At 54.6% G+C, this 18,023-nt stretch overlaps 1 protein-coding gene across 2 annotated transcripts in view; it reads right to left on the bottom strand.

The window, feature by feature from the left end:
* Positions 1-18,023, bottom strand: part of FBLN1 (fibulin 1) — an 84,989-nt gene that overhangs the window by 16,766 nt on the left and 50,200 nt on the right. The window contains exons 15-16 of one of the 2 annotated variants that reach the window (XM_049626503.1): positions 8,185-8,327; positions 6,148-6,279 (exon numbers count right to left, since the gene is read on the bottom strand). In XM_049626503.1, the coding sequence (XP_049482460.1) occupies positions 6,148-6,279; positions 8,185-8,327 (275 nt within the window). Of the gene's footprint in view, positions 1-6,147; positions 6,280-8,184; positions 8,328-16,497; positions 16,943-18,023 lie in introns of those variants that run through there. The other variant, XM_049626504.1, reaches the window with a different exon arrangement.

The following is an 18,023-nucleotide window of genomic DNA, read 5'->3' as shown; positions in this document are numbered from 1 at the left end:
CTGGTGTTACCTCTTCCAGGAAGCTTCCCTTGACTGCTCTGTGAGGCCAGTGGGTTTGGCCTCTCCTCTGCGTGCCCAGCACATTCCACACAGCCCCGGGAGGGTCCAGTTTGGCGTCCGTCCCCCTCTCCGGGCTGGGAGCTCCCAGAGAGCGCGGGAAGAGCACCTCTCAACTATCTTAGCCTCCAAGAGCCGACCCAGGGTCTGGCCGCAGGAGGCCTCGGCGTGTTTCTGGAACCACGGGGAAGGTTAGGTGATGGGGCCACGGAGCGTAGGCAGGACCTCCAGACACACAGCACTCCGTAGGAAGCATGTGATGCGTGTGCGTGCGGTTACCGGAGCCCAAACCTGCGCTTGGTGCCGTGTGGTGGCAGGTCCCTGGGTCAGTGAAGAGTGTCGTTGTTCCAAACCCCGGAACTCAGGGAGGTAACCGTTGAGAGTTGCCGCCCTGTAGGCAAGTTAGGGCGAAGGGCTGAGCGACGCTTGGGCAGAGACACTCCAGGATTCGTGTAGTGCTTGTCTTGAAGCCTCAAGGCCACCCTTCGTGAGTAAAGACCGCCCCCCACCCTTCAAACTTAGATGGTCAAGATGTCCACGGGGCACCTGGGTGGCTCAGTAGGTTAAGCATCCGACTCGACTTCAGCTCGGGTCATGATCGCACGGTTCGTGGGTTGGAGCCCCGCATCCCTGGGCTGACAGTGCAGAGCCTGCTTGGGATTCTCTCTCTCTCTGTCTCTCTCTCTCTATCTCTCTCTGCCCCCCCCCCCCCCCCCCCCCTCTCTCTCTCAAAAGAAATAAACATTAAAAAAAAAAAAAGGTTCGAAACACCAGCATGCTGAGTAAGGGAACGGGGCCTGGGCTACCCTTCTCGTGTTTCTCACCCGGTCACGGCCAAGCCCACCCCAGGCACCACCTCCTCCCGGCAGCATGGGCTGATGTGCCCAGGCAGGGGGACTGGGCTCTGCACCCACAGCACCTCCCACCGTGCTCTCCTGTCGCTCTCTGGGGAGTCAGCCTCCCTAGAGGCAGACACCGCATGTTCCCCGCTCAGCGCATAGTAGGTGCTCAAGAAGCATGGCAGAGCGGGCAAGCCGGTCAACTGAGCGGTCCTGGTGCCCTCCACGCCCACGGGCCTCCCCAAGCCCGGCCAGCGGGGAGCGAAGTGACTGCGGCCAACATTGGATTCCTGCAGATCTCCACCATTTAACCGTGGGAGCGGCCTGCATCTGAAGCGACAGTTCATACCTGCGTGAAACTGATCTGAGATGTAGTTTATAGCCAGGGTCTCTGAGGCCATAACACAGGGGCGGTCACAGTTCGAGCCAAAAGGTTCGTGGAAATCTCATGAGGCCCAACGCTAACGCCACGGGTACCGCGGGCAATGATTTGTTCTTCTGTGTCCGTGCTCGTTTTAGTAAAATTACAGCCTTCCCGTTAATTACGCACAGACTGAAAAACAAAACTCTCTACTCCATTGGGGAAGGACAGTTAGCAAACCCGCCTCTTGTATTTCAGTTTATTTTGAGGGTGGGGGGGGGGGTTGGAGCTAACTACCTAGTAGTTTTAGGGCTGTTCTTATTTTAATTAATATTATTAATTATAAAGGGTGCCCACTAATGCAGTCAAATTTTAGGGATCACACCTCACACACCAGGGGCCAGAGTAGAGGACCCCATTAGAAACAGGAAATGTGAGGGGCGCCTGGCTGGTTCAGTGGGTTAAGCATCTGACTTGATTTAGGTTCAGGTCACGATCTCACGGTTCATGGGTTCAAGCCCCGTGTCAGGCTCTGCACTGACAGCGTGGAACCTGCTTGGGAACCTCTCTCCCTCTCTCTCTGCCCCAGCCCTACTCTCTCTCCCTCAAAATAAACTTAAAAAAAAAAAAAAAAGCCACCAGGAAACGTGAGATGTACCACCCAAAGTGGGCTGGGGGCCCTTTCTTGCCAGGGAGGGGTGAGGGTCTCAGGAGGCTGTTTCCCCGTGGAGCCTGTGTGTGAGCTGGGGTGGTCTTCTCAGCGTGGCCTCGGGTAAATACGTGATCACCTACTGTATGTCACTGCCTGGTGGGGAACCCTCAAGTCCACGAAACGGCTATGTGGCAGCAAAAAGCTGCCAAGACCCCATCAGTTTACCCCACTGGCCAAGGATCAGGCCAGCTGCACGCAAAATTAAAAGGCAGCTCTAAAAGGCAACTCAAGGGGCTCCTGGGTGGCTCGGGCAGTTAAGCTTCCGACCTCGGCTCAGGTCACGATCTCGCGGTTCGTTGAGTTCGAGCCCCGAGTCGGGCTCTGTGCTGACAGCTCGGAGCCCGGAGCCTGCTTCGGATTCTGTGTCACCCTCTGTCTGCCCCTCCCCTGCTCGTGCTCTGTCTCTCTCTCTCAATCTCTCTCAAAAATAAATTTTAAAAACACATTTAAGAATTTTTAAAAAGCAACTCCAGCCTAGTGCTGTCTCTAGCACCCCCTTGGCTCTGGGGAGGCTTCCATGAGTCCCTCCCCCCATCACAGCCCCCATTCCGGGGCAGTCACCTGAAGGACCCCTTCCCCACGCAGCCCCCGACTGCAGCCAGTAGCCTGCACAGCGAACCATGAACCCGGGGCCGGATGAGGAAGGCTTTTGTAGTGGCCCGAGAATACCTCAGGCATTAATAGGGCATTTTTGCACAGGCAGAAAATGCATTTTTCATTTTTCACTGACAGCTGGTTAAGGAGGAATGCCACAGGACAGCTGCTTGGGCCTTCCACAGACAGCAGGAGCCGCCTTTATCCCCGCTAAGAACGGGCTTTTAAAGGATACGTTAGGGGAAGGCCTGGCCCTTTTAGGTTCTGGGTGGACTCAGGGCACTTTTCTTCTGTTATTCGGGGGAAGAATGAGCTCAGTGGCCTCAGGGTCCTGGCGGTCTGTACCCTTGTTATTTCTCTAGGACCCAAATTCTCAGTCACTTTGCCCAAGTCAGCCCGGGCCATCAGTGGGCTCCAGCTCCGGGTGTTCAGGGAGGACCGGGCTCCAGGCCCACTCTGCCTCCAGCGCCCCTCACCCATGAATGGGGACAGTCCCGCCAGGTCACGGGGTTGTGGCCGGGGAGGAAACACCTGCCCCTGGGACTCACTGTAAGCCACTCCTTCAAGTGTGTGGAGACTCAGCTCAGACCACACCTCCTCCAGGAAGCCTTCCTGACCCCGGTGTCCAGTATCCGCAAAGCGCATGGCCTAAAGCGGGGAGGGGTTCAGCCAACACCTGTGAGTAGGTAGGTGTCCTTTCCCGGGTACGACAGGCAGCGGGGGGCTGCACAGTGGTTCACACTGGGCCCAGAGCCCCCGGATCCTGCTGCGCACGGCAGACAGGAGGCTTGCGTGGCTCTGGAAGACACTTTCTTCCTTTCCCAAGGACATCAAGGGTTTCTGCCTAAGACATTGCTTGAAAAGAGAACAGCACCACTAAAAACAAGTTTGCAAACCCCGCCCCCCACCTCCCCGGGGCCCCAAGGTGTTTCTGATGCCGGGTCCCAGGTGCTTACTTAACTCAGCTCCCTCCTTTGCCCCCGGGGAGACAGTCACACCCGTCCCTGAAGGTATTTGTGAGAACCGAGCCCGGGACGGACGCGGGGTGAACACGTGGCTTGCAGGCTGCTCACACCTGGGCTCAGAGCCAGCAGCGAACCATCCAGGGCAGGTGGACACGCCTGGAGCTGCCGTGCTGTGCCCGTGTCCAGGGCCAGCATGTGCCAGCACGGCTACCCCAAGAGGCCCAGAAGCCCCCGGGGTGCACAGGAGTTATTTGGGACAGAGGCAGGGTTAAGGAAGTCCAGGGAAGGGACCCTAAGCAGAGAAATAAGGCAGCAACGATCGGGTAGGTATAGAGACGAGAGTCCAACCCAAAACACGCCCGGGTGCCGCCTCAGCGAGACCTTGCCGTCCAGACTCCTCTGGCCTCAGTCCTCTACCCGGGAGAGGACGCTGACACAGGCAAACCCCAGGACCCCGGCCAGATGGGCCTCCTGCAGTCACACCGAGGAAGCCGGGCCCGCCCGGAAGCGGAACACATTCCCCGGGGCCAGCCCATCCCTCCTCCACGAAGCACCAGCCTGGATTCCAAAGACCAGGGCACGCGTGACCAAGTGCAGGGAGGGACAGCCGCTCTTGTCTTTGTGGCCTTATCCACATTCCATTCCCAGGGGCTCCGTTCTGTTCCCCGCTCTGCCCCGGGGCGCCGTGAGAAGGACAGCACGCCCTCTCGCCTCTCTGGGCCTCGGTTTCCCCCTCTACAAAGAGGAATCGGGAGAGATGGTCTCCAGGAGCCTCCAGGCTCCGACACGCCAAGATTTTCTGCCCCAGTGGATGGGAAGCCAAGAAACGGAGACTCCCAGGTTGATTCTGTCCGGAGGACAGATGCGGCTAGAAAAACGCGCTGGTGGGCACTGGATCGGGGCCCAGCCGCTGCCCAACCCCCTGGCTGGGGTCACCCAGGAGGGATTTAGCGGGAAACCGAAGGGGCCACCCCCCGAGAGCCCTCGCAGGCCACAGAGGCTTATCGGTGTCTTCAGTGTCAGATTTTCATGATGGGTTTGTGGGGCCGTCTGTCTCCCTGGCTGGAATGCAAAACATTCACCTGTGGACCCGCACTGCCCGGCCTAGGGCCTGGCACAGACGGGGGCTCGGGGAAAAGAGCAGGAATGGAAAGAATGAACGAGTAAATCCGAAGGTTCCAGTCCTGCTCGTACGGTTCCAAGGCTGTGATTTACCCCGCGTGGAAGCCACGCCCACAGGGGTGGCAGGAGGGGGCCTCCCGGGCACCGCTGTTGCAGGTGAGGCACCACCACCCCACCCAAGCGGAGCAAACCCTGACCCTGCCTCCTCCTGCCTGCCCTCAGCCCCAGGCCCCGGGGGTCCCTGAAGGGCCTGTTCATCTAACATGGGGGAAACTGAGGCCCAGGGTGTGCAGAAGTTTCACGACGGCTCACAGCCAAGCTGCATATGCCCTCCCCTTGGAATCCCAGGGAGGACTAATGTACCATTAATTGTAATTAACTAATTATTCCTGCTGCGAACTAGCGGAGGAGGCGGCTGGGGGTGGGGAGCCCCTAAATGACTCAGTCGTGTTTACAACATGCAAACCCATTTAAGAGCTTGTAAAGTCGCTATAAATGGCTCTTTGGCAACAGGGGAATAACGATTCCCTGTCTCCAGCTGCCGGTTTAACAACAACGGTCGGCGGCGCCGGGGGCGCGGGGAACAGGGTTCTAAGATCCAACAGCGCCACCTAGAGACCTCCTTCCAGAACGTTCTGCTCCAGGGCCGACCACTCTTGCCGCTTCTCCCGGTGGACGGACACCTCACAGAATCCAGGGCCTAGGAGACCACGAAGCCCAGTCCCTCCTGCCCCCGTTCGCCGCAGAGAAACTGAGGCCTACGTGAGGAAAGGGCCCGGACCCCGGGGGCTCAGCTGCTCTGAAAACCCTGGGTCTACATCTAAGTCCAGAATGGTACACGGGATTGTTTTCACTCCCCGAGAACTTAAGGTCTATAAAAACGTGACCGTTCAGGAGAGGTTTATGAACCACTTACCCAGACTCACCTGCTTCCCCGCCTGGGCCTCTGATGGAGCCCTTCCCCTCCCTCTCTGCCCCAGCGGAAGGGCCCCAGCCCTGCTCTGTGCTCCCATGGCGGGGCAGTGCCCGGGACCTGCCAGGAGGGACAACATCTGGACACACCACAAGGCCAGCCGTCTGGGGCCGAGACCAGAGCTCAGGCTCTGACTCCTCATTTGCTTTCCTTCCGTTGCACCACCAGAATAAAGATCCTAACAGGTCCCACTGACCTGGGGATTGGGTCCTGAGACAAACACCTTGCCTGTGAGGTATGGCCAGAAGCTCATGGTTGTGAGACACAGAGACCCAGTTAATGCACCCATTCACGGGTGGGAGACGGGCCCAGCCGGGAGCGGACCCCACTCCAAGCCCGCGGTTGCCCTGGGGGTCCCCAGCTGGCCCTGCAGGACAAGGAAGGCTCTAGGAGGGGGGCTCAGACGGCAGCTGGGTGGTCCAGAGAGGTCGTCCCAGCAGACCGGCACGGCGGGCCTCTGCCAGGCCGCTGGCCGGGAGGACAAGGAGGCGTCTGGACAGACCTGAACGCCTCCGGCAACTCACCCACAGTCATGCCGTCCATGTAGCGCTTGATGATATCGAAGGAGTCTCGCAGGTTCCCTTCCGTGATGTCGAAGATGATGTCGGCGTGGTTGGCGGGATACATGGGCATGATGGCCCGGAGGAAGATGATCTCTGCGAGAAAGAAACACAGCATGGAGAGCCCAGAAATGCACCCCTGGGTCACGGGCACCCGGTGCCCGGGAGCCCTGCACGGAGAAGGCGGAGGGGTCCTGAGGGTTCACAGGTCACAGCCTGTCCCCCTTGTTATCAGCAGGGAAACTGAGGCCCGGAGAAACCTTGGATCTTCTCTGAGGTCATAGAGTAATCGGCAGTGCCAGAGCTGAGGAGCAATTAGTAATTAGTCATAAATCTTCCCGAAGCTGGAAGAAGGGGAAGGGAGGTGGATGAGAGGCAAAGGGAGGGGGGTCAACAAGGGCAAGACAGTGGGTGGTCTCTTGCCCACGGTGATGTGGGTCAGCAAAGCTGCCTCTCCGGGAGCGCCGGGCAGATGGGTGGCTGTGTCTACCTCCGCGGCCTTCTGATACGAAGTGGGACAGACTACCCTGGGCTGGGGGCGCGAGGCCCCGATTCTACCCTGGCTCTGGGTGATCTGGAGGCGTCCTCCCTCTGGGCCTCGGTTTCCTCGCCTTTGGAGTGAAGGAGGCTGACTGGTGGTGCCCACTGAGGGTCCTTTCAGCGTTAAAGGTCAAGGTCTGGATCTGTTGGGCCCGTGACGCCAACGGGCGTCTCCAGCCACGCTCCACTCCCTGCAGAATCCACTCAGAGACCGGCGCTGCCCGAGAGGCCACAAAACCGGCCGTTAGCGGTTTGGGAAGGATTTGTATGTGGTTGGCTTGAACGTGTCATTTTGCACGCGGCAGACCCCAGTCGGCGATTTTCTCCGAGTCCGTGCCTCCCTGCGGAGATCCTGTGCCGCCCCTTTGCCAGAGGAACGAGCTCCGTCAGGCGACCACGTCCCTGGGGAGCCTCTCCTGCCCTCGCCACCCCTCTCTCCCCCCTCCCCCCCTTTTATGTTCTGGCATGTGCTCTCGCGGGACCCCGTCGCAGGGTAAACACGGGGTGTGGTCACGCTGGCTCTGCTATACATCTGCCCTCAGAGGCTCACGGTGTCCTTCCTATCGCTGTGCCCCAGAGCCCGGCCTTGAGCCTGACACCCGGGAGGCCCGGTCAACGTTTACTGCAGGAATCAATCACGGTGGAGCTCCTCCCAAGGCCAGAGATGAAACCCCTCCCCTCCCGGAGGAAGCGGGGGCAGGAGATCACGGCAGCCCCAGCACGGGGGATGTACACCCGGCAGCAAAAGGCGTGCAGAACAGCACCCACACACAGCCTCCCACCAGGTGCCGGCAGGGGCGGGGGTTGGCACACCGCTCTACTCCTGGGCTCCCTGGATCCGATCCAGCCCCTCTGTGGTCAGCATCGGGTGCAGCCCCGTAATGGCTCCCAAAAGCCTTGGACTAGAAGCCCCAACCCCACCCACCGTAAGGCTTATCCTTTCCAGCCTGTCTCTTACCAAGCCTCCACCCCTCCCAGCCAGGAGACCTGGGCTTAGTTCCTCAAATGCCCACTGTCCCCCAGACTTACCTCCAGACCTTTCCAGAGGAGTTCTGCTCCGCTTGGCACCCCCCTCTGTCCCTGCTCCCCACTTGCACTACGAACCTCCCACTTAGACCCCGGTGGGGAAGTCACTTCCTCCCAGAGGCCCTCCCTGACTCCCCAGCGCTCGGCAGAGAGCCAGCACCCAAAAAGATATTTGCCGGACAGCTGCGACCCAGAAGAAGCACGCCCTCCTGAGCCGAGAGCCCGGAATGGGCCGGCACGGTGCTGTGCGCTCGGGGGACACAGAGGAGATGCGGAGGCAAATCTACATCCTACCAAGGAGACGTTCCTTGGGGCCAAGCTCTCGGCTCAAGCATTGGGAGGCCCCTGAGGGGGCTGCCTCGCAGGGACGTCTCTCTTGCGGGGACCTGCCTTGGGGCCCCCACGCCGATTCCAGCCGTGGGAGTCGCCACTCACCTTCAGGGCGGGTGAACTCTCGGAAGGTGGGCAGCGAGACAACAGTATGGGAGATGGTGTGCACGGGATCCAACACGCAGGTGACGTCGTTGGGACGGCAGGACTTGATGCAGCGGACGGTGTCTGTCTTCTCTTGGCGGAGCCTGGGGGGAACCACAGCACAAGAGGCGGATGGGAACGTCGCAACCGCCACTCCCACAGAGACCCAGGATCCAGGAGGACCAGCAGGTGGCCAGGTGGGGAGCGCCCGTCCAGAGGCGGCTCCCGCGGAGAACCGCAGTGGCCTCCGCGGCCCGGCTGCTCGGCGGGGATGCCTCGTGGCCCTTCCTGCGACCTGGACCGGGACCCACACTCCCGTTTTCACCGGCCCTGGCTGTGGGTGAGCGAAGCTTGGCTATTTGCCAATTCCATTTCTACAACTGCAGACACATTTGTTCATCCGCTCACTCAACAGGTGTGTTTTCAGGGCCTGCTGGGTGCCGGGCACCAAGGATGCCGAAGCAAACGTGGGAGACACGGTCCCGCCTTCCCGGAGCCCTGGGTCAGGTGGGTCGCAGGGGGGGTAAGTGAGAGAACGGGCACGCGGTGCCCAGCTCGGCGCCCGGCACAGAGAAGTCAAACCCACGGTGTCCTGCGACAGATCGGGAGGAGGGAGAAGAGGCGGGGGCTTGTTTCAGGTGCGAGTTTAAAATATGTGGGCTAGAAACATTTTAAATCCTCTTTATTGTAAAATAAGACATAAATGCAACACCCACCCGGAACAAAGAGGTAGTTTAATGAGTCATACGGTCACTGCTCAGGTCACGAGAGAGATCCCTCATCCACCACCCGAGTCCCCATCATGCGTCCAGATCGATCCCAGCGCCCTCCCGCACCCCCCGGGACCCCTGTCCTGACCGTCCTAGCAGTCGCCTACCTGGGCTTCTTCATTGTTTGTATCATACAAGCATACACCTCGAGACACAGTCATTTAGTCTTGTCCGTTAGAAAAACGTGTTGCTTCTCAAGTCCGTTTTAATCCACAGGTTGCCTCTCTATCCTTTCATTTCCCAGACAGTTGGTCTGTTAAGAAACTGGAAGCCTTTGAGCCGTACGGCCTCCTCCACGTGGTCTCGTCGGCTGCATCCTCCTGGTGCGATGTGGCGTGTGCCTCTGTCCCCTGACTTTCTTGCACACTGGCTGCTGGATCCGGACCTGACCAGATGCAGGCCCAGTCCCTTTGGCAAGGTGACAGATGGTGACGTGTCTTCCATCAGGGGGCACTTGGCGTCTAACTATCTCGTAGGGCCTAAAGCCACTGATTCATCGGGGCTTACAAAATGCTGGTAGTCTGGTTCTATCATTTCTTCTTAGTCTATTAGTTGGAATACTTCTGCAAGGAGTATTCCATATGCTACTCATATGCTATCTGGTTACCGTGGGGTATAGTTCACAGAAGAAAAGCAATGATGCCCGATTCTTGCCTTATTTTTATAAGTTTTCAGGACCATGAGCTAGCTCTCTCTCATCATCCAGAGGTTACCCGTTGATTTTTTCAAGTATCGGTATGAACTCATGGATGTGAACTGTTTGATGGGTTTCAACCCACTGCAATGATTATCCTTTGCTGGAGCTCAAGTTTTCCCATCTTTGTCCAGAGGGAAGATCAGAGTGTCTCCTGTGTCCTTTCGACTTGGCCCCAGTAATGTCCAGTAGCTCTCTTGCTCTCTGGTATGACGGGGCGGTCCAGCCTTATTTTGTACTTCTACTGCCCCAGCTACATCTCCGAGAAGTCTTTGTTTTGTTTTGGTTTTGGTTTTTTAGCGGTAAACGGTATTTCAAGACCACAATCAAGATACCAGATATGTTTGGTGCTACTGGGTTGGCCATTTCTCCCAGGCCTCTTCAGTGGACATTTTTAAAGGTAAAATATATCATGAGTTCCTACTGATATTTCTGATTCAAAACGAGAACCACACAGACTTTTAATCTCTTCTGTATTACAGAGGAATCTCTTTTCTTCCGTATCACAATCCTGGTTCTTAAGAACACACGAGATGATAGAATATCCCATAATTATTTATTTAGTTATTCTATATGCTGACACAGTAGTCTCAGAAGAGCAAGACTAAAATTACCACCACCACCACGAACACAATTACTTAAAATAATATATATATTTTTGGATACATCCTCCCTATTCTCCCTGCAGGTTTTATAGACCTGCTATATCTACGTTGTTTGGACATATAGCAATTCATTCTATATGCTGTCCTTACAATACTCACTTAGTTGTGGTTGGATAAGCAACTATGCTTAACGCTTGCAGGCTGATACTTTTGCATGTTGATAATGGTTTGTGTCCTTTGTACACATGAGTCTTTTTCATTGGGCATATACTCCATGGCTTATGTTTTCTTGAGGGTCCTAAGTATTCATCTTCTTCCAGCATAAGTGTTGCTGTGAAAAAGTCTGATGACAACATACTTTTTCCCTTTATAAGTCATTGCTGTTTTTGTCTAGATGCCCACTGTTTGTCTTCTCTTTCCTTTCATTTTTTTTTTAATGTTTGTTTATTTTTGAGAGACAGAGAGAGACAGAGCACAAGTGGGGAAGGAGCAGAGAGAGAGGGAGACACAGAATCTGAAGAAGGCTGAGCTGTCAGCACAGAGCCTGATGTGGGGCTCAAGCCCATGGACTGCGAGATCATGACCTGAGCCAAAGTCGGTGCTTAACTGACTGAGCCACCCAGGTGCCCCTGTCTTCTCTTTCCTTTAAAGTCCGATAATTTGAGGCCCCCAGGTGGCTTACTAAGTTGAGCATCCGACTCTTGATATCTGCTCAGGTCATGATCCCAGGGCTGTGAGATTGAGCCTCACGTTGGGCTTCACTCTGAGCATGGAGCCTGCTTAAGATTCTCGCTTTCCCTCTGCCCCCTCCCCTGCTCACACTCTCTCTAAAATTAAAAAAATAACAAAGTCTGATAATTTTGCTAGACTATGTCTTGATATTTGCTGCTCTGAGTAGATATGTTCAGGCATGCTGTGTTCTTTCAATGTGGATTTTCAAATCTTTTTTTTTTTTTTTTAAGTTTCTGGAAACTTGCTTGAGTTACCATTTTTAATACTTATTTCTTTCCTTTGTCTTGGGTTAGTGCTTCAGAGATTTCTATTATCTGTATGGTGGGTCTTCTGTGTGTGTCTTCTATGTCCGTCACTTTCTCTTCGAGCCTTTCCATCTCTTCTACTTCTTTTTTTGACTTATAAAATTTGTCTTCTTTTTGGTCGCTCTTTCTCTGAAATATTTCTGAAATTGTTTTTTGCTTTAGTTTTAAATTATTTCCTGGGTTCTGTCACTTCATGTCTCAGTTTTTCTTAATTCTGACCCACAGTTTTCTTACATTTTTGATCATTTTCTTAGTGCTCTTACTCTGTTTTGATATAGGTTACAGTTTTGATCTAGACTGTGAACACCTGTTACTGATGTATTTTCATTATCTGGAGGGATGCCATTCTGTTCCTTATTATCTCCTTTCTTACAATAATTTTTGTAGGAGACTCAACCTTGCTACTTTTTGGTTGATCATTTTCAAGTGGAATTAGTTTTCCTGGAATTTTAGAAAAAGGCACATTCACAGTTTTTCTGACTTCACAGAACTCCCTTATCTGTCATTTGGGGCAGCTGGCCCTCTGCTATTCCTCTACATTTACCTGGACCTTCTTTATCTAGTCTGTTGTCTCTTTCCTACTCAAGTCTGCATTTCCCACCCAGCAATTTCTCCATAGTGTGAGATCCTGACATTAAGGGAAGCCCCGCTGGCTCAGTTTCAGGGGTTCCTAGGGGCTGGATGGCTCCGTTCCCTCAATGCTTCCATGAGCTCCTTGCACGCACTGGAATGGACTGAGTAAATGCCTCCCAGTCTCAGCCGCTGCTCCAGAATTTGTCCTCTGTATTTTCTAGGGAATATCTGTTGACTATTCTGGAGTCTCCCACTGCTTTCTTCTGCACAGGTGCCGATACCATGCTGATGGACATACACTGTATTTGGGGGTTTGTAGGGATATCCTGTCACTTCATTTAGTTGTGCATATTTTCTGTAGATTTAAATTTTTTGTCTAGTTGTTTGTGTGTTTTGGGTTGGAATCCAGAGAGCTTCAAACACTATGCTGCTGCATCTTTCCAGATTCTCTGTGCTAGAGGGTTTGCACACATTATCTCACTTAGTCTTTTGGTTTATTTATTTTTGGTCAGTACATCATGGACTCTATTTACTTAATGAAAACAGTGATGCTGCTATGTGAGGATAAGGTTACTACCAAATGACCATGTAATATAATAAAATTTTAAGTTTCTCTACCCAAAATCTCATAGCTGAAATGGCTTTTTTTTTAATTGTCAAGTTAGCTAACATACAGTGTAGTCTTGGCTTCAGAAATAGATACCCGTGATTCATCACTTATACAACACCCAGTGCTCATCCCAACCAGTGCCCTCAATGCCCATCACCCATTTTCCTCAGGGCCCAAACTTCCACCCCCATCAACCTTCAGTTTTTTCTGTGTACTTAAGAGTCTCTTGTGGTTTGCCTCCCTCTCTGTTTGTACCTTATTTTTCCTTCCCTTCCCCTAGGGTCTTCTGTTAAGTTTCTCAAGTTCTACACATGAGTGAAATCATTTGACATCTGTCTTTTTCTGACTTATTTCACTTAGCATCGTACCCTCCAGTTCCATCCACGTTGTTGAAAATGGCCAGATTTCATTCCTTTCCGTCACTACATCTCACTTAGTCTTTACAGCTCTTCCCTCTACACTACACTGCCTCCTCTATACTTGGGAATCATAGAATAGGGCTTGTATCCAATGATTTCAGAGACGAGGCCAGAGTAACAATCCAACCGGCACTGACTGATCCCAGCAATCCTATCTGCTTCACGGCATTCAGGACAGCAGGGGACAGGGTTTCGGAGGACAGGAGGCAGAGCCAGACTGCCTGGGTGTGAATCCCAGCTCCACCTGAGACCAGCTGTGGGACTCTGGGCAAGTTACTTATCTGCTCTATGCCTCCATGTCTCCAATGTGAAGTGGGATCATAACCGTATTTTCCTCACAAGGCTGTTGGGAGAGTTCAATTTAATGCTTGGAGCAGTACCTGGCCCTCAGCAAGCAGTACATGTGTTAGCTATCATAGTCATGATTATTATCATTACGATAACGATAGCCATGATTATTATCATTTGCCCTGGGGAGCTTGGGTTAGGACAGTGATGGGAGTCAGAAGTGCAGAGTCCTAGGAGTCCGAGGTGATGGCAGTGACCTTAGACACATCCAGACCCTCTGAACCTTCATTCCCCATTGAACTCAAGATCCAAATGGACACTCACATTCCCTCCAGTGAATGAAAAAGCCAACACTTATTGACTGCCGACTATATATACCAGATAGGGCCTCATCTGCAATCACATGTAATTTTCAACATAATCCATGACGGGGGCCTTGAAGCTCTGAAAGGCAAATGACTTCTCCAAGGTCACAGAACTAGTCAGTGGCCAGGAGGACATTCAAACTCTTGGTTATTATTTTTTTTCTGCACTGTATGATCTCAGCAGCACGATGTAGGACTATGACGGTATAGCCCCAAGGAACTGCAGGGCAGAGAGAAACCTCCAGGTAGTGCAGATATCAGCCCCACATATGCACTCGGGCGCACACACAGAGACAGCAGAGGCGTCCTGAAATGGAACGGGCCACCTTAAGATGTAGGGACTTCTACAAACAAGGGAGAGCGCAAGCTAAGCTGGATGGTCAGTTGGTGGGAATGTCGTACAGGGGACTCTGGCAAACTCTGTAAGGTCACTGCATGGCCTCTAAAGCCCCTGAGCATTTCCCCCCCACTCAACCCTCCTAGACATGAAGGAAAAGGGCTTCTTCCAACCTGGATAATCTGGAGCATGGGGAAGGAATACTTGAATACAATAACCGGATCCCTGCTGTGCCTTGCTAACTTCACAGAAGAGGGGATATTTGAACTTAGCCTTGAAAATACCATCCATCGATCATCCATCCATCCATCCATCCATCTACCCATCCATCCATTCATCCACCTTCCCATCATCCATTCATCATCCGTCCATTCATCCATCTGTCCATCCATTTATTTATTCAGTTGTTTACTGAACTCTTTCTATAGGCCAAACACTGCAGGTGTCGAGAATACAGACATAATCCGTGTCCTCCGAAAGGTCCCAGTGCAGTAGGGGTAATAAAAAGTAACAATCACAAGATAACAGGGAAAATGTGCAGATGAGCTCAGGTTAAGGAAAGGCTTCACTGAGGAGATGGCTTTTGAGTTAAGCCTTCAAGAAACATAGCAGTTTGTAGGAGGGTGGCAGGGCACACGCTAAAGCCAAGAGAAGGCACATTCAGGGGAGGACAAGCACCCCTGCAGGACTAGAACGAGGGGATGAGCTAGGATAGAGTTGAAAATGTGGGCAGAGGCTAGATCGAGCATGGCCTTGGATACCATTCCAAGAGAGCCGGACTTGACCCGCTGGCAAATGAATCACAGACGGTCCTAACGAGAGAGGGACATAACCAGGCTGGCCCTTCAGAGGGGTCCTCTGGCTGCAGCTTGGAGAATGCTCTAGAAAATGGGAGACTGGGAGCCGGTACAGACCAGACATGCTCAGAGAGAGGTATGGGAGACAGAGTGGAAGGCTTGAGGTGACTGGCTTCCACGGTAGTTCAACTGGCACTCTGTCAACAGGCACAAGGCATAGCGTTTACTGCGCATCTGTCTTCCCTGCCGGACAGCGAGGCCAGCACACCCTCCCCCGCACCAACTTACACGGAACTATAGGAAGGATCTTAGGACCCCGCAATATCCTGGTTCCCCTGTGACGTTCTGCCTTCCCCTCGGGTTTCTGCTTGGAAACAGCATCGGCAGTCACAGAAATGCTAGAGACGTACGCCAATGTTGGTAGAAAGTTATCCGTTCCCTCAACGGGCATGGACAGAGCATCTCCCGTGTGTTAGGCACCTCGCCAGGAGCTAGGGACACACATCGCTGAAGGGGACAGAGCTGGTCTCTGCCGGCCCAGAGCCCTCCGGGTGGTGAAGACAGACACACAGAAACACGGATAAATGGGAAGTGCAAACCGTGATAAGCATAACAAAGGAAGCGCGAGGTAGGAGAAAGACTGACAGAGGAGCTGAGCCGAGAGGAAGGCCTCACTGAGAAAGGAGCACTGAAGCTGAGCTTTAGCCAACATTGGAGCCAAGGGTGCAAAGCGTGTGCAAAGGGCCTGAGGCAGCAAAGAACTCAGCGGTGTGGCTCAAGGGAAGGGAGCAAGGGGGCGACAATTTGTAGTCGGGCTGGGGACGCGTGCAAGGACAAAATCATACAGGGCCTCGAAGGGCACTCTGGGGACCGGTGACCATGGTTTGGCTGGGATCGTGGTGGAGGAAATGAAGAGAGGTGGGTGGGTCGAGGCCCACGTTGAAGGTGTTGTGAGAATGGAATGGTTGGAGTTCGGGAGTCGGCAAGCTAGGGTTCAAACACCAGCTGTGCGAGCCTGGGCAAATCACTTGCTGTCTCTGGGTCTCCGTGGGGATGGGACACCTGCCTTGCGACACTGAGGCGATGCACACGAAGGACCCGAAGCACAACGAGTGGCACATCTATCGTCTTATCCTCTGCCTCCTCCTCCTGGCAGGGGGCAGGATCCCCGGCCGAGGCAACTAACCGTATTCGGGCAAGAGCGGCCGCCAAGATCCTGCAACTGTGTTCTGGGTCTTTCTCCCACCGGTTCAGGCTTGTCATCAAGACAAACAGAACGAGAGGCTCGGGATCGAGTTTTCTGGACTCCGTTAAAGGGTCAGCTCCACGCAATACAGCCAGGACACCAAGCGCAGCCAGAGACTTGGTCCCGCGGCCCGGCTCTGCTACAAATAGGCCACAAAACCCTGGCCGAGCCCTGCCCCTTCTCTGGGCCTCAGTCTCCACATCTAGAGAACGAGAGCAGAAGGAGCCCGATACCCTCTTTTCAATGACGGCCTCGGCCCTTGGGCTCAACGCAAAATGGAGGAGAGCTCATTCATCTGAGGTGATACACGCGCGCCTCCTTAACCCCGTCCCCGGGCTCCCTGGCGGTGTAGACGGTGACCTCCGTCAACAGGGACTCCCAGATGCATACGAGCGTATGAAAACCACTCCTCCGTCACCGCGTGGGAGCACCAGGCAGTGGCAGGTGCCTGGTTCGCCCCAGGGTGATGAACAGCACCCCCCCCCCCCCCCCCCCCGGGCGAGATAAAACCAAGGCACGTGAGGCATGCTGGGTAGGATCGCCTGCTGAAACTTTATTAAGATCCCGGAGGGGAGGGCGAGGAAAGCAACAAGAGGGAGCCCCCGGCGGCCCAAAGCAAGTGCTCAGAGCTCTGCGGACACAAAGACGAAAAGCTTGGCCACAAAGGAGCTGACGGTGCCATGGCGATAGAGGTCCATCTTGACGGTCAGGAGCAAGTCCCTGGGCTCAGGGACGGGCTTGGTGAGGGCCACCACCCCGCTGTGGTGGCTCACCTTCCGGGTGCTGAAAAAGCCCTCCTCGTTGCCGCTGGTGATAGCCAGCTGCATGCTGTCCCCAGGGACGGCATTGGAGGGGCCCATGCGGAAAACCACCGCGGGCACTTGGATGTTGGTGGGGAAAGAGAGGTGGTAGTAGGTTATTCTCAGAGGCAGCTTGGGGCACTCCTGATTCTCATGGCAAGGCAAGCGCTCGCAGCGGCTGCAAGAAAAGTGGACAGAGAGACAAGAAAAGGATTAGAGCAAATTCAGCAAGCGGAGGCACAACAGAGCGCGAGGGAAAGCGGGGGCTCGCCGGGCAGGGACTCCCGCCACCCCTCTGGCCGATTCGGCTAAAGGAAGAGCACCCCTCACTCACCTGCGGGAGGTGCCGTGGACCTCCGGGCCGCTGACTCAGGCACTAGCCTCTTCCAACACCCTCAGGGGGCGCTGGGTGGCCGGGGTCTAGGGCCGTGCCGGGAGCGAGGTGTGTCCCCTCTCGCCGGCAGAGCACCCCCCGCCGGGCCACACTCCCCGGGCGCACCCTGCCCTCTGAGTGTCGTCCGGGCGCCCGGCCCCTCACCCAGGCCGTGGTCACGGCTACACGGGGCTCTTGGCGGGGCACGGAGATGACCCCGGAGGCGGTCATCTCCACCGCTAGCGGTCACGGCCGCTGCCATCTATCAAGTGCTTGGCCACTCATCACCAAGCGTTCTCTAGCGCGAGCACCGTAACTGCACCGTGAGAGTGGCCTGAGTGCCATTCTTCAGATGCGGAAACTGAGCCTCGAAGAGTCGGGAGGCCTTCCCAAGGTCACAGAGTGAGGAAGCCAGATTTGTGCTCAGGCAGTGAGGTCTGTTCCCCACCCGCCTCGCTGGGTCTCGTGCTCCAGGCCCAGTTTCCCGTGTGTCCACAGGGACAGCCAGGGCTTGGAATGGAGATGGGGATGGGTTCTAACTTCCTGTAACAGGATGACGATAGCCCCTGATTTCCTATGACAGCATGGAAAGAGGTTCTAAGTTCCTGTGACAGAACGGGGAGAGCGCCCCACTTCCTATGACAGAACGGTGATAGTTCCTAACTTCCTGTGGCAGGATGGAAAGAGGTTCTAAGTTGCTGTTACACGTTCTAATTTCCAATGGCAGGATGGTGACAGCTCCAAACTTCCAGTGACATGATGGAAAGAGGTTCTAACTTCCTGTGACATTCTCTGACTTCCTGTGACAGAACGGTGATAGTTCCTAACTTCCTGTGGCCGGATGGAAAGAGGTTCTAACTTCCTGTGACCGGATGGAAAGAGGTTC

Source organism: Panthera uncia, chromosome B4, assembly GCF_023721935.1.
Source record: "Panthera uncia isolate 11264 chromosome B4, Puncia_PCG_1.0, whole genome shotgun sequence".
Taxonomy (NCBI): Eukaryota; Metazoa; Chordata; class Mammalia; order Carnivora; family Felidae; genus Panthera; species Panthera uncia.
The sequence above is the reverse complement of the archived record's forward strand: the minus strand, read 5'-3'. Positions and strand labels throughout refer to the sequence as shown.